The following is a 15,865-nucleotide window of genomic DNA, read 5'->3' on the forward strand; positions in this document are numbered from 1 at the left end:
TCTTTTCAAATAAACAGATGACCCTGATATACGGCCCTGTGCCGCGGGGACACTCTTGGTACTTATTTTAAGGTCCTTTATAACAGAGATTTTATTTGATTATCACCCTGATGTCTGCCGGAATCCTGCAGTCTGACACCTAGAAGACAGCCCCCAGGTCCCTGCTCTGGGGGCTCGCTCACCACATTTTCCTGGATATCAGGACATCCTGCTGTTTGAAGATATGCGGTGTGACTGGGGCTGTTCTCGGGACTCTTGGGAGGTTCTGCCTCTGAAGCCTCACAGGCGTTTCTGTTTTTCTCCGCCTTGGGGGACAAGCAGCCTGGGCGGGTGGGGATCCGTGGGCGGGGCTGGGGACACTAGGATGTCTGTCCTGCCAGGCTCAGATCTTTCCCCCAGACTCTCACTTCCTGCGGCTGGACAGCCGTGGAGACCACAGGCCAGTCCGCGATCATCCGAGCCCAGGACCTGAATTTGACCGATAAACACGGTGAGCGGTTTGCACACTTTGAACCCACGCTAAAATTTCCGGGGCGGTATCAACGTCTTCACTAACTTCTCTCGAGTTGTTCGCAATTTCGAAAATCCTATCACCGACCACAGCTCCCCGCGATCCGGCTGCTTTCGTGGCAGATGCTTTCCAGGCGTTTCCGCGCACAGACGAAACCCTGGCCCGCTTGGCTGTTACCCCGGAAGTCACGCTTAAACGTACAGAGTTCTGTTACCAGAAGCTCTGCCTGCCTTTCTGTTTCATATAACAATTAAGACCCGGCGCAAAAATGATTGTGCAGATATGTTCTTTTACCTAGGGATTTTTTTTTTTTTTTCAGATAGTAAACGGGATACCAAAAATGATCCATTTTATAAGACGCTTTGGGTCTCGTAAGGTTGAGATCCACGGCCCTCGGACCTCCAGGCGCATCAGAACAGGACCACGTCTGTCTGCACCCGAAATATATCGCCCACTAAATATTCGTTGAGTGAATATCTCAATTACGGGAATAATTTGGGGAAGTTGCCATCAGCCCCTTGCTCTGTCCTGTGCATGTAGTAAGTGACTGTTACTCTCCCTCCGCAGAGCGGATCCTGGGGATGTGTCCTTGCAACCCCAAGATCAAGAGTTGCACGCTCCACTGACTGAGCCAGCCAAGTATTAAATTCCACTTAGTGGATGTATATATGCCCCTTGTCCCTTATGTTGTAGGGGCGCCCGGGTGGGTCAGTCAGTTAAGTGTCCGACTTCAGCTCAGGTCATGATCTCATAGTTCGTGGGTTCGAGCCCCTCCTCCTCTCATGCTCTGTCTCTGTCTCTGTCTCTCTCTCGGTCTCAAAAATAAATACACATTAAAAATAAATAAAATGCTGTTGTAATAAACATTCCTGGGCCTTTATCTTGGCACCCTCTGAAGGGACTCTCTGTACCGTTGCCAAGAGACTGAAATCAAATGTCGTCCTCACCTGACCAGCCCCAGGCCAAGCCAAGTGAGTGGGGGCGGAGGGGACTTAGTCTCTCAAATAGCAACCTCTGCCTGGCTGGGCCGGGAGGGCGCACAGTTAGGAAACGATGCCCAGATGCTAACAGAACCCCATGTCCACCGTGGCGATCTGGGGGGCAGAATTCTGCATGATGGTTTTTCTTTAGGACTCTGGGAGGCTTCTGTAAAAGCCGTGATACTAAAGAGTGCCTGGGGGGGCTCAATCGGTTAAGCGTCTGGCTCTTGATTTCAGCTCAGGTCATGATCTCATGGTTCGTGGGTTCAAGCCCCGAATGGAGCTCTGTGCTGACAGCGTGGAGCCTGCTTGGGATTCTCTCTCTCTCTGTCTAAAAGTCAATAAAGAAACATTACCAAAAAAGTGATATTAAAAGAACAGACATTTACGAAGAATTTATTGTGCCAGTGTGGTTGTGTGTGTTGACACACGTCTGGTAAGGTACGATTATTGTCACTTTGTGGCTGTGCCACTGAGGCCCAGAGTGGTTATTTAACATGCTCGAGATCACACAGCGAGAATGGTGGGAGAACGGGCTCCAGAATTGTACGGACCGGCTCTAGAGTCTAGCAGTCTATTAGTCTAGAGTCTAAATTTAGTCTAGAGTCTATTTAGTCTAGAGTCTAAATCTCCCTGACCCTCTGTTTCCTCTTCCGTGAAATGGGTTCATAATACCTACTTCATGAGACTTTGAGGACTAGATGAGGCAAGGCACGGGAAGTGCTTGGGGCATGGTATGTGCGAAATAAATTCACCGGCCATCGTGAATATCCCAGGGGAACTGTTTATCCAGATGGGGGTTCCAGGGCCGGGGTGTCTGTGGACAACCAAGGTCTTGCAAGGACACATCGCCTTGAGCAACACCCATGATCCACTCTGCGCAGGGAGAGGGACGGCTGGTGGCGGCTTAGGCTCTGTGGCAGGGACGTTTGGAGCCCCGAGAACCTGTTAGCAGTGTTAGCTGAATGCAGGGGCCCCACAGGCCGCTAAGACTCCGGGGGTACAGGCCGACCGGGGCTGGATACACAGCCAGCCCTTCGGGCTGAGGAGTCGGACAGACCTGACCACACACGGAGACTTCTCCACCGGCTCTGTGACTCAGTTTCCTCGTTTTACTGATTGATTCAAAATTTTAATTTATTTAAGTAATCTCCACACCCAGCGTGGGGCTCAAACTCACGACCCCGAGATCACAAGTCACATGCTCTACCGGTTGAGCCCTCCAGGCATCCCCCAGTTTCCTCGTTTTAATATACGGACAAGGGGACTTATTTCAAACAGCATTTTTTTTTTAATTTTTTTTTCAACGTTTATTTATTTTTGGGACAGAGAGAGACAGAGCATGAACGGGGGAGGGGCAGAGAGAGAGGGAGACACAGAATCTCGGAAACAGGCTCCAGGCTCCGAGCCATCAGCCCAGAGCCCGACGCGGGGCTCGAACTCACGGACCGCGAGATCGTGACCTGGCTGAAGTCGGACGCTTAACCGACTGCGCCACCCAGGCGCCCCTCAAACAGCATTTTTAAAAAAAAAAAGTTTATTTATGTATTTTGGGAAGGAGAGAATGAGAGAGAGGGAGAGAGAGCAGGGGAGGGGCAGAGAGAGGGAGAGAGAGGATCCCAAGCAGGTTCTGCACCGTCAGCGCAGAGCCCGACGCGGGGACTCGAACTCACGAACCGTGAGATCATGACCTGAGCCAAAACCAGGAGTCAGACGCTTAACCGAAGGAGCCACCCCTGAAGGGGAGTTCTTTAGCACAAAGACTAGACAATGAGGTACAGAAACGAGTGTTTACTTAGAAAGAGAAATGACACCCCGATGACTCGCAAATGTTAAAAAGAGCTGACCCGTAGGGCAAAATTCAAACCACACGGGAATTGCGGCTGTCATTCCTGTCGCTTGACTTCCTGAGACACCTCTGTGCTTATTTTTCTTCCGACTTTTCTTTTGGCTGCATGTCCCTTGTCTCCAGGCGATAACAATGTCCTATTGAGAGAAAGGAAAGATAATTCTGTCCTTCCTCCAGCATGGCTGATGGGCTCTTGGTTTTCACATCCTTCATTTAGGGAAGTGTCACCGTGCTCCGTGTCTCGCCCCCGCCCAGAGCAGAGCCCCGGCCTTTATTCTGGTTCTGCGGAGCCCAGGCGGAGCCACAGAGGCCGTCGCCACCGACGCCCCCAACCTCCTGCCCCACCTAGGAGGTGGCCACGGGGCCGCGGGGCTGGGGCCGCAGGGCTGAGTCCGCAGCCGGGAGAGGACGGGAGCGCAGGGAGTCCACCTGCCGCAGCGCTCCCGCCTCCGGCCAGCAGGTGGGGCTGCGGGGCCCTGAAGCTTCAGCATTAGTCTAAGCAGCTTTTTAACGGGTCCTTGAATCAAGGGCCTCCTCTCCTAAACAGCTTCTTCCTACTGTCAGTGGAGGGTACTACTTCGTAATAACTATTTATTACTATTATTATTATTATTATTATTATTGTTATTATTATATGGATTTAGCATTTGCAAGACGGGAAGAATGTACCCCACATTGGTAACGCTGGTTAGATCTCAGTAATGGGGGGGTTGCCTGGATGGCTCAGACAGTTAAGCTCCGACTTCAGCTCAGGTCATGATCTCCCTGTTCGTGAGTTCGAGCCCCGCATTGGCTCTGTGCCGACAGCTCGGAGCCCGGAGCCTGCTTCGGATTCTGGATCTCCCTCTCTCTCTGCCCCTCCCCGGCTCGTGCTCTGTCTCTCAAAAATAAATAAATGTTAGAAAAAAATTTTCAAGCAAAGATCTCAGTAATGGGATTATGGGAGATTTGTTTTTAAAAACACTTAAAAAAATTTTTTTTTAACATTTATTTCTGAGAGACAGAGGGAGACGGAGCATGAGCAGGGGAGGAGGGGCAGAGAGAGAGGGAGACACAGAATCCGAAGCAGGCTCCAGGCTCTGAACTGTCGGCACAGAGCCCGACGCAGGGCTCGAACTCACAGGCTGTGAGATCATGACCTGAGCCGAAGTCGGACATTCAACTGACTGAGCCACGTAGGTGCTCCTAAAAGCACATACTTTTAAAAATATATTTATTTTTATTTATTTTTAAAAGAGAGAATAGGGGAGGAGCAGAGAGAGGCGGACAGAGGATCCGATGCAGGCTCCAGGCTGACAGCCCAGAACAATTTTGACTTTTTTCCAGATAAAGAGACAGAGGTCCGGAAAGTGAGTCTAAGGTCACAACATCTAAAAAGTGACAGATCGAGGGGCACCTGGGTGGCTCCGTCCATTAAGCGTCCGACTTCGGCTCTGGTCATGATCTCACGGTTCGTGAGTTCGAGCCCCGCATCGGGCTCTGTGCTGATGACTCAGAGCCTGGAGCCTGCTTCAGATTCTGTGTCTCCCTCTCTCTCTCTGCCCCTCCGCCGCTCACGCTGACTCTCAAAAATAAACATTAAAAAAATTTTTTTTAAAGAATTATCAATGATCAATCAGAATTATCTCTTTAAACCCTCCAGGCAGGATGCCATTTTCTTTCTTCTGTATTAGGGAGTTACAAACACGAATACATGCCCATGGTGGCCATGCAGGTACCACTGGAAACAGATATTGGTGCAAAATGATCAGTCACAGCAAGGACGGTGTCCCTCACGACTGGCTGGGGCAACTGTTGCAAACTTAGAGCATATGTCCCTCCTCAAGGAGGCAGCCTCCGGTCATGGTCATCCAGCGCCAAGGGCAGGCGCAGATCTGAAGGCGGTAACAACCAATTCAAGCTAACAACCTTGCAAGCCTCATAAAAGGCTTCTATCCTGTGACAGGGGCTGTGGGGCTCCAGAGGGATGACCTTGGTCCTCCCTGTGCTTACAGTCAAGGAGTACAAAATAATTATCCCCACTAAAGCGTTCTGTGTGACTAAAGCGCAACATTTATGGAGTACTGATTATCACAGAGAAAGCAGGAAATACACGGAGTTGAACTCAGTCTCTGGGAATCTAATAACATTTCGCAGAGAAGGTGAATACTGTGTGGAGGGAACAGAGGGAAACGTTGATCTGAGGGAGGAAACTTCTAAAAGAATTTCAGAAATGGTAAAACTGGGACTCCTGGGCAGCTCAGTTGGCTGGGTGTCTGACTCTGGATTTTGGCTCAGGTCATGATCTCATGGTTTGTGGGATCGAGCCCCGTGTTGGGCTCTGGGCTGACATCTCGGATCCTGGAGCCTGCTTCGGATTCTGTGTCTCCTTCTCTCTCTGCCCCCCTTCCCCGCTCACACTCTGTCTCTCCCTCTCAAAAATAAACATTAAAAAATTTTTTTGAAAGAAAAAAAAAAAAGCCTGCTTGGGATTCTATGCCTCTCTCTCTCTCTCTACCCCATGCTCTCTCTCTCTCAAAATAAATAAACATAAAAAAAGATTATTCAATATGTTAGACTCCAAAACAGTAAAAAAAAAAAAAAAAAGTCAATGATTAGTTTATCAGATTTTACCTGTCCATCTTCCTAGGTATGTTCTATAGGTTTTAATACTTATACTGTTTTTTTTAAATCTTTTTTTTTTTTATGTTTATTTTTGAGAGAAAGTGAGAGAGAGCGAGTGCCAGGGGAGGGGGGCAGAAAGAGAGACGGGAACAGAGAATCCAGAGCAGGCTCCGTGCGGACAGCACGGAGCCCGACGCGGGGCTCGATCTCACAAACCCGGAGATCCTGACCTGAGCCGAAGTCCGATGCCTAACCGACTGAGCCACCCAGGCGCCCCTATTTATACTTGTTAAAAAAAAATTTTTTTTTTCAGGTTACGAAAGGAATGCTTATTGCAGAAAACTCAGAAGACGGAATCTGTATTTCCAAGAAGAATTCTATTTACCCGTCGCGTGACAGTTACTGGATACTCAGGCTGGAGCAGTGAGCCTAGCACATCAAGGAAATACAGTTGGGACTTCTTGGAGCTTTGGCCATGTAATATGAATGCGAATAAATATGTAATATGTAATACGAATAAAGATCCAGGCTAAGTGGAAACAAGTCACTGGGGCTCAGAGTAGCAGAATGAGAGTCCCCTACGACTACAGGCGGGTTCACCATCAATTAATGAAGCTCATTCCCAAGCCTGCGCGCACACAGGCCCTTCCAAGGCCGCTGCGGTATTTTCGCCTGGTCCAAAGCTTCTGTCGAAGTTTCTAAAACAAGATACGTAAGACTACTGTCTCTTTGCGTCCTCACTTCCCTCTGTCACTCCTCTGCGTTAGAGGGTTCAGGAATGGGACTTTTTGGCGACCTGGGGACGATGATTAAGGGATACCTTTAACTAGAGCTCTGTTAAATCAGTGCTCACGGTGGGTGTAGGAACGGCTTTCTGAAATACACCTACTGCCCAAAATGCCAACTCAGCCAGCACCGTGTCACAAATGTGCAGGGCCAGGGGGCAAAGGAGCTCTGTGACACCTGGGACAGAAAATACATGGACAGTGGGGGACCGGGGCGGGGGGGGGGGGACAAAATGTGAAAGGAAATGAGAAACTGGTCCACAGGAAATCCTTGCAACTGTCAAGAGGAAAAAATTATTGGTGGAAGAATCAAGTCTCTGAACGCCTAATCTCAAATGCCCAACCAGGGCGCCTGGGGGGCTCAGTCAGTTAAGCGTGTGCAACTCTCAGTTTCAGCTCAGGTCGCGATCTCACGGTTCGTGGGTTTGAGCCCCGTGATGGGCTCTGTGCTGAATGCTGAGCCTGCTTGGGATTCTCTTTCTCTTCTCTCTCTGCCCCTCCCGATTGCACTCAATCGCTCTCTCAAAATAAACATTAAAAAAATAATAATAAGGGGCGCCTGGGTGGCTCAGTCGATCGAGCGTCCGATTTTGGCTCAGGTTATGATCTTGTGGTTCACGAGTTCCAGCCCCACGCCGGGCTCTGTGCTGACAGCTCAGAGCCCGGAGCCTGCTTCAGATTCTGTGTTTCCCTCTCTCTCTGCTCCTCCCCTGCTCACTCTCTCTCTCTCTCAAAAATAAATAAAACATTAAAAAATTGAAAAAAAAATAATGGAACATATTAGAATTCTTGGGTTTATGGGATACAAACTCGTACTCTTTCTTACTACAACGTATCTGTCTGTAGTTGAAGTCACATGTTTTGTTTATCTTAATGAATCAGAACCTGTCTTAACGGAGCAGACAAATCTTGTTCTGAAAAACACTGGGAATCCACCAAAAACCATACATAAAATGGCCATTCAAGCCGCCAAACATCCCTGAAATATTAGAGCTCAGATGTGAAAGAAACTCGATACAAGTTTTTCCAAATTTGACAATAATCTTTAAAACAATACACACTAATAACAGTAATGATGCAGGAAACTAAAACATAAACAATACACTTTTTTTTTTGGCCTGTCAAAGTATCTACGACTTTATTTTTCATTCTCAAGTTAGTTAACATACAGTGTAGTCTTGGCTTCAGGAGTAGAACCCAGTGATTCATCGCATATGACACCTAGGGTTCATCCCAACAAGGGCCCTCCTCAATGCCCATCACCACCCCATCAACCCCCGGTTTGTTCTCTGTATTTAAAAGTTTCTTATGGGGGCGCCTGGGTGGCGCAGTCGGTTGAGCGTCCGACTTCAGGCAGGTCACGATCTCACAGTCCGTGAGTTCGAGCCCCGCGTCGGGCTCTGGGCTGATGGCTCAGAGCCTGGAGCCTGTTTCCGATTCTGTGTCTCCCTCTCTCTCTGCCTCTCCCCCGTTCATGCTCTGTCTCTCTCTGTACCAAAAATAAATAAAAAAACGTTGAAAAAAAAAATTTAAAAAAATAAAAAAATAAAAGTTTCTTATGGTTTGCCTCCCTCTCTGTTTTTATCTTATTTTTCCTTCCCTCCAAATAAAAAGTTTAAAAAAAAAATATTTATTTTTGAAAGACAGTGCGAGTAGGGGAGGGTCAGAGAGAGAAAGGGAGACACAGAATCAGAAGCAGGTTCCAGGCTCTGTGCTGACAGGTTGGGGCTCGAACCCACCAGCTGTGAGGTCATGACCTGAGTCAAAGTCAGACACTTAACCAACTGAGCCATGAGCCACCCAGGGGTCCCCTAATAAAAAGTTTTTGATCACCATGCTGAGAATAAGACTGACCTATTTTCTTTATAGAAACTATTACAAAATGTCATAGGAAAAGGTGATTGAAAGTATGCAGCCTTGGGGCGCCTGGGTGGCTCAGTCGGTTAAGCATCCGACCTCAGCTCAGGTCACGATCTCGCGGTCCGTGAGTTTGAGCCCCGCGTCAGGCTCTGGGCTGATGGCTCAGAGCCTGGAGCCTGCTTCCCATTCTGTGTCTCCCTCTCTCTCTGCCCCTCCCCCGTTCATGCTCTGTCTCTCTCTGTGCCAAATATTAATAAACGTTAAAAAAAAATTAAAAAAAAAAAAGAAAGTATGCGGCCTGAAAATGTGGGGAAAATTATCATAAATGGTGCCCATAAAGTCTAGACACACAGGTAAATATGCATAATGCTGCCAAGGGCATTTTCAATCTTTAAAAAAAATAAACTGTGTTTCTGGGCTTTTGGACACCCTGTAGAAGTGTGTCAGGAAGTTAAATATTTTATGGTCGTGTGTGATGCTTGTGGCTTTTTTCAACTTATCAAAGTGTCATTTGTGATCTCTCTTTCTAAACATATTTACCTACATAATTTTTGGATTTTTTTTTAACTTTTTTTTTTTTGGGGGGGGGACAGAGAGAGGCAGAGCATGAACGGGGGAGGGGCAGAGAGAGAGGGAGACACAGAATCAGAAGCAGGCTCCAGGCTCTGAGCCATCAGCCCAGAGCCTGACGCGGGGCTCGAACTCACGGACCGCGAGATCGTGACCTGGCTGAAGTCGGACGCTTAACCGACTGCGCCACCCAGGCGCCCCTGGATTTTTTTAAAGAAGGGTTTTTTCTTTCTTTCGGATTTTTTTTTATATTTTTTTTTCAATGTTTATTTATTTTTGGAACAGAGAGAGACAGAGCATGAACGGGGGAGGGGCAGAGAGAGAGGGAGACACAGAATCGGAAACAGGCTCCAGGCTCTGAGCCATCAGCCCAGAGCCCGACGCGGGGATCGAACTCACGGACGGTGAGATCGTGACCTGGCTGAAGTCGGACACCCAACCGACTGCGCCACCCAGGCGCCCCTCTTTCGGATTTTTTTAAAGAAGGGTTTTTGTTGTTGTTGTTGTTTTTTTTAAGTTTACTTATTTTGAGACAGAGAGAGAGAATGAATGAGCAGGGGAGAGACAGAGGGTGAGGGACAGAGAATCCCAAGCAGGCTCCTCACTGACAGCCAGCCTGTAGGCGGAGTCTCGAACTCACTAACTAGATCATGACCTGAGCCACAACCAAGTCAGATGCTTAACCAGCCGAGCCCCCCCAGGAGCCCCTTGGGTATTTTTTTAATAGGGGCCCCACAAATCGTATGAGCTCCCGGTCCTGCAAAACCAGCGTCTACCAATTTAATACAACCTCACAGGAGCCCAGGAACTTTCTGCAGCCTCAGTCACCCCTTAAAAAAAAAGGCATTGGCTCAGCATTTCCTTCGGTTTGCGTGGAGACCAAGGCAGAGTGGGGGGCGGTTGTGGGAAGCACACGACCCCGCGGACGGGAGGAGTCTCGGCCGGTAGGGCAGGACACGTGCCCGCAGTCACCCCAGCTCTCCCGTCTGCGACCCCAGCTCCTCTGGCCCCGCCCCCAGTGGCCCCGCCCCTCCGTGACCCGCGCCCCCCTCCGACCGGAACCCCGAGGGCCCCGCTGGCCCCGCCCCTCCGTGACCCGCGCCCCGCTGCGGCGTCAGCCCCCGCGGGCCCCACCGCCTCCACGACCCCGACCCCGTAGGCACATCCCCTCCGCGACCCCCACCCCCATCTCCGACCCGAGCCCCGCGGGCCTCGCTGGCTCCGCCGTTCCCCCGCGACCCCGCCCCGCGGGCCCCTGACCGCCGTGCTGAAGGAGCGGGGTGGGAGAGGGGGGAGGACGACGCCCGCAGGCGGACGCGGGCCGGGGGGGCGGGCCGGGGCTGGCCGGGGCGGGGCCAGCGGGCCTGGGGGTCGCGGAGGGGCGGGGCGCGGGCCTCAGCCCCTCTCACGGAGCCGGAGATCCTTCTCAGCGGCGGAAGTTCCGGCGTCGCCGAGGGTCAGAGGTCAGCAGGAAGTCGATACGTGGCCGCCGCCTGTACCCTGCCGAGGAGGCGCAGCAGCCGGAGATGGCGGCGGTGCTGAACGCAGAGCGGCTCGAGGTCTCGGTCGACGGCCTCACGCTGAGCCCGGACCCGGAGGAGCGGCCCGGCGCGGAGGGCGCCCCGCTGCTGCCGCCGCCGCTGCCGCCGCCCTCTCCTCCCGGGGCGGGCCGGGGGCCGGGCGCCGCAGGGCAGCAACCGGAGCCCGGGGAGGCGGCGGCCGGGGGCGCGGCGGAGGAGGCGCGGCGGCTGGAGCAGCGCTGGGGCTTCGGCCTGGAGGAGCTGTACGGCCTGGCGCTGCGCTTCTTCAAAGGTGAGCCGGCCCGGCCGCACCCCCGCCTCGGCCGCCCCGCGGAGTCCGCCCGGGGCCCGAGCGTGACGGGGCCAGTGCCCGCCTGGCCCGCCCGGGCCGCGGCGACCCGAGCAGGCTGCGTCCTTGGGGGGTCCCCGAAGTTTGTCTCCCCGCTCTGGGCCGCTGGGTCACACACCTCTGACGGGCCCGGAACCTGGGTTTTGCCGTCCTGGTCCTGCCTCCCCGAGGTTACCAGGACGTTTGACCTGATTCAGCTTCTCGGGTTTCCACGGGCCGGGGTGGAAGAATGAGTCCTTTTCTCTCCTGGAGGATCCCGTTCTGGGATGGTTTTTTGTTTGCGGTTGGTCTTGGTTTCGTTTTGTTTTGCTTTGCCTTTTTTTTAACGGTCGTATTCCTTTTCTTGCTTCCTATGGTTTGGTACACCAGGTTCCCCCGATTTTTACCCCTTTTCTGGAGAGGAAGGTGTCTTCGCATCGGTTCCTTACCTTCCTTTTGCAGTCATTTCGGGGAACCGTCAACTCGAATAGGACTTGCACACCTGGCGGTTTTGATGTGGCCGCGAGGAGGAAGTATTAAGCTAATGCGTCCCCTCCGGCTCGTCCACCTCTAAAAGGAAGGGGTGCCCTCAGTGTTCTAGTAACTTCTAGATGGTTAAAATTGTACTTGGAAGCAATGTGCAAGAGTGAGTTCTCAGTTAAGGCCTACAAGTACCCTCTGTTTCTCGCACAATTAATTGTAAGACGTCTCTTGTCTTGGAGCAGGATTGTGGTGTGTGGGTTGTTTTTTTTTTTTTTTTTTTTTTCTTTTTTGGGTGATTCACTGGTGGCGATACCAATCACATGATCTTTTCAGTGGGAAAGACTGATGAGACGCCTGTTAGTTTGATTCTTAGAGATATTTAGATCTTGTGGGGCGGATCCGCGGCCGAATGCAACTTTAAAAGTGGTTGCTAGGTTTCGGGTACATTCCAGAACAGCATATTTATGACACTTTTCCCAGAGGGAGTTCCTTTTGGAGGGCAGGACATACTTGAGTAGCTGAAATTGTGTAGTCCGTGGTAGGGATACGTTCAGAAGTTGCTTGTTTTCTCTCAGCATAACTTTGTGCAAACTAATGGAAGTATTTTATAAGTTTTCTAGAACATTTGGTTATTCCACATTCATTCCATTTTTTTTTTTTTTTTTAATTAAAAAGCTTACCCTTGAAATGTTCATTGTCCTTGCACATTGAGTTCAGCCCTCTGCGCACTGGCCAGCGTGGGGAATTGGTAATGGCTTGAATTTCGTGTTTCCTATGGTGGTGATAGATCACCACTTAGATAAAAATCTGGTGGCTCCTATACAACTCCTATAACTACATTTTACTTCAAACTTTTATTCTTGGAACTTAACTTTTCCAAATGTTCAATAAGCTTCAAGTATATTGTAGCACAAAGGTATTTGAGAATAGGAAAGGGCCAACTTTTAATTCTAGCTTTGGCCGCATGACCAACAACAAAAAAAAGGTAACAATCTTCTGAGCCTGTCTTATTTGAAAATAATATTTTCTTTGTAAGATTAAAACACTGTATAACCTGCAGTAAATTTGGCATTGTTTTGGGGGTCGGGAAGCCCCGGATTCTATTTACCATGTAAATTCCTAGGCAGTTAACTTTTCCAGACTCAGTTTCTGTGTGTGTGTGTGTGTGTGTGTGTGTGTGTGTGTGTATACAGCTGGATTAGATGATGATATTTGACGTCTCCAACTTAAGATTTGGTCTAAAGCTAACATTCTTTTAACATTCTTGTTGAATAGTAGGAGTCCTTGAGGAACCTGTAATTTGGGGGCCTAGTTACCAGTGACCTTGGAGAATAAAAGCTACATTGATAGGTATGGTTCATTTAGTTCCTAAGTTAAGCTCTCAAAGCGGCATTCAAATACTTAAAAGGAGAAATAACATGGCAGTTAAGGTTACCTTTCTGTGTAGATCACTTCGTGGTCAGCAATGATGAGGCTGTTAGGATAGGAGACACCTGGTGGGGGGCGTCTAAAAGCAGTCAGAATTATGGGTGAGTCAACTGTTGCTGCCTTTGTTTTAACATGTAATCCCAGCGCGGTGCTTGGCATTTTTGTCGGTTTTGCAAGGTTTTCTTTAAAAAAAATTTTTAAAGGTTTGTTCAATTTTGAGAGGGAGAGTGCGAGTGAGGAAGGGGCAGAGAGCGAGGGAGACAGAGGATCCAAAGCAGGCTGCATACTGACAGCAGAGAGCCTGATGCGGGGTCTCGAACTCATGAACCATGAGACCATGACCTGAGCCAAGGTCAGACACTGTAACCGACTGAGCCACCCAGGCGCCCTGCAACGTTTTCTAATAGATCGCTGTTTTTTGGTTTTGTACTAGAATCTCAACAAGAATTAGAAATGACATTCCATTTTATCTTCTGCTGTGGAATAAATAGGAACCTTGAGAGTGTGGCTATCTGTTGAAAATAACTTGGATTGGGAGTCACAGACCCCATTTCTCATTCCACCCTGTCACTGTGGTCACAAGCCGGTAACCGGACCCAGTATGTCAACTACCTACTGTCTTAATTTTATGCAGGTAAAAATAAAATCATAGATGAAAATACAGGTAAATGTAAGTTAGCATGTTCCCATCTAAACTTCCGACCTCGTTGGGGCACCCGGCTGGCTCGGTCGGTAGAGCCTGTGTTTCTTGATCTTGGGGTTGTGAGTTCGAGCCCCACACTGGGTGTCAAGATTATTTAAACAAATGAGTTTAAGACTAAATAAACAAACTTCAGACGGTGTTAAGTCCCCAGTACAGATAACGTTCTAAGTAGGTGGATTAGGTCACCAATATAGATGAACAGTACATTCACTTTTGCTGTGAAGGGACTTAGGGTCCAAAAGAGGAGTTAAAGACCCTGTGGCAGTCACATCAGGTACCATTTTGAGAACCCTAGATATGTTATTTTGTTGCCACAGACCTTTGAGTATTTGGGGTATTGTTGAGTATTTGGGGTATTGTTGGGGCTTCCTAGTTGAGAAACTTGATCCAGGCCACTGGGGCGTTAGAGGCAGGGCCGGCTCGCTCTCTGATTCCAGAGAGGTCTCCCCGCTGCAGGAGGTGGAAAGCACACCCTGCTTCTTCTGAAGGTGTGCTGAGGAAAATATTCAGAGTTACTGCCCTGCTGCCTCATCGCTTTTTGGGAACTTTTTAAATATGTTTGCCTGGAAATATTAAGGGCTCATGGAAAGATGCATACGGTTTTTCTCCACATGATCACTTTATGGAGTCTCTTTGGATATCTGGAGGAGTGAAGCATGAGAGAGCCATCTGAATTCCTATGTAATATTGCTATCAGGTTCGAGATTTTGAATGTAATGGGGCAAAAATTGCCTCCAAAGGACTGAAGTAAATGTGCTCATCAAAATATTGACCTGCTAAATCCCATTGCTGCTAATACAGTATTAGATTTTTTGGGAGGCCTGCACTTAGCTAATGTAATGATCTTTTTAAACTCGTGTAAATTGAAAATGGATGTGTTAATTCGTTAGGGATTGAACAATGGTGATAGTCTAATGGTCTTTCTTTCACTGGAATGCTTTTCTTATGTTATTTGGTTTGGAGTAGAAATTCAAACAGGAAAGGAAGAATGCCTCTTTCCCTTTATTAGTTTTCAGAATAATGAGTTCTTTCTCTCGTGGCCTCAACAGGTGACACTTTTTTTTGATGTCATTATGTAGTCATACTTTTACACGTATTTGATTTTTTTTTTTTTAAGCTCTTCTCGATGCTCAATACTGTCTTTAGCAAGTGGGAGCCTTGTCAAATTCGCTCATAAGTTCCTTTGACATGACTAGTAGTTTTTCATAGCTTCCTTGCTATCTGGTATGATGAGATGTTCCAGGTTATTCGTAGACATTTCCTGCCTCAGCAGGAATTAGCCGTTTGTCCAAGGAGACGAGGTTCCAACCTGTTAGTGGGAAACAGCCTTTGAAGAGCCATCATCTCGGTGATAGGAGTGGGTGCTCTTTGCTACTGGATTGGTCATTGTTTCTAGGCCTTTTCAGTAGACAGATCTAGGGATCTGGGGGGTGTGTGTGTGTGTGTGTGTGTGTGAGTGTGAGTGCATGTGTGAGAGTGAGCAAGCGAGCATGACAGTATTTTTGAGGGTATGGTATGTAAAACCTGTAGTCGAATTCGGAAGAACTTAAGTCGTAAGTCTTGGACTCAGTGTCTTTATGGAATTGTTGATGCATTTCCACTAGCATTCCTGTTGATTAGACTTGGTCATACGCTCAGTTATGTTATGGGTCTCAGAGAGGCAATCACGTGGACATGCGGAGATTGTTCCATTCGTTTTGTCATCTTTAAGCACAGGCATTTCCCACCATTTGTATGAATGGCCCCATCAAGGTTTTACAGTGATGTGCAGCTGTCGTTCATTCTTTGGTAGCCTGTGTAATTAGTGTGTGCCTCCTGGACTTGAGTGGTCTAGCCCCAGGTAATTTGAAATTGAATTATTACTATCCAACATCTATTAAATTTTGAATTTATATTTTCCTGCTTTCTTTATTGTCTTCACCTTTAGATGCAAGGGTGTAATAGTGTAAGAGAACATACAGACCTACGAGACCGTCCTAAGAAAGGAACGATAGGGGCGCCTGGGTGGCGCAGTCGGTTAAGCTTCCGACTTCAGCTCAGGTCACGATCTCACGGTCCGTGAGTTTGAGCCCCGCGTCAGGCTCTGGGCTGATGGCTCAGAGCCTGGAGCCTGTTTCCCATTCTGTGTCTCCCTCTCTCTCTGCCCCTCCCCCATTCATGCTCTGTCTCTCTCTGTCCCAAAAATAAATAAAAAAAACGTTGAAAAAAAAATTAAAAAAAAAAAAAAAAAGAAAGGAACGATAG

The 15,865-nt window shown here is 48.8% G+C and overlaps 1 protein-coding gene and 1 long non-coding RNA gene across 2 annotated transcripts in view; one reads left to right on the forward strand and one right to left on the reverse strand.

Moving 5' to 3' along the window:
• Window positions 1–3,267: 3,267 nt before the first annotated feature.
• On the reverse strand, window positions 3,268–11,677 carry LOC123585274. Its single transcript, XR_006706029.1, has 2 exons — window positions 11,457–11,677; window positions 3,268–3,477 (listed from the first exon to the last, which is right to left on the reverse strand). It is a non-coding gene; the product is annotated as an uncharacterized LOC123585274 (long non-coding RNA).
• ACBD3 (acyl-CoA binding domain containing 3) overlaps window positions 10,603–15,865 on the forward strand; it is a 32,944-nt gene continuing 27,681 nt past the window's right edge. The window contains exon 1 of the mRNA XM_045453261.1: window positions 10,603–10,971. Within this exon, the coding sequence (XP_045309217.1) occupies window positions 10,686–10,971 (286 nt within the window). The 5' untranslated portion in view covers window positions 10,603–10,685. The remainder of the gene's footprint in view (window positions 10,972–15,865) is intronic.

The sequence above is a fragment of the Leopardus geoffroyi genome, chromosome C3 (genome assembly GCF_018350155.1).
Source record: "Leopardus geoffroyi isolate Oge1 chromosome C3, O.geoffroyi_Oge1_pat1.0, whole genome shotgun sequence".
In the NCBI taxonomy this organism is placed as follows: Eukaryota; Metazoa; Chordata; class Mammalia; order Carnivora; family Felidae; genus Leopardus; species Leopardus geoffroyi.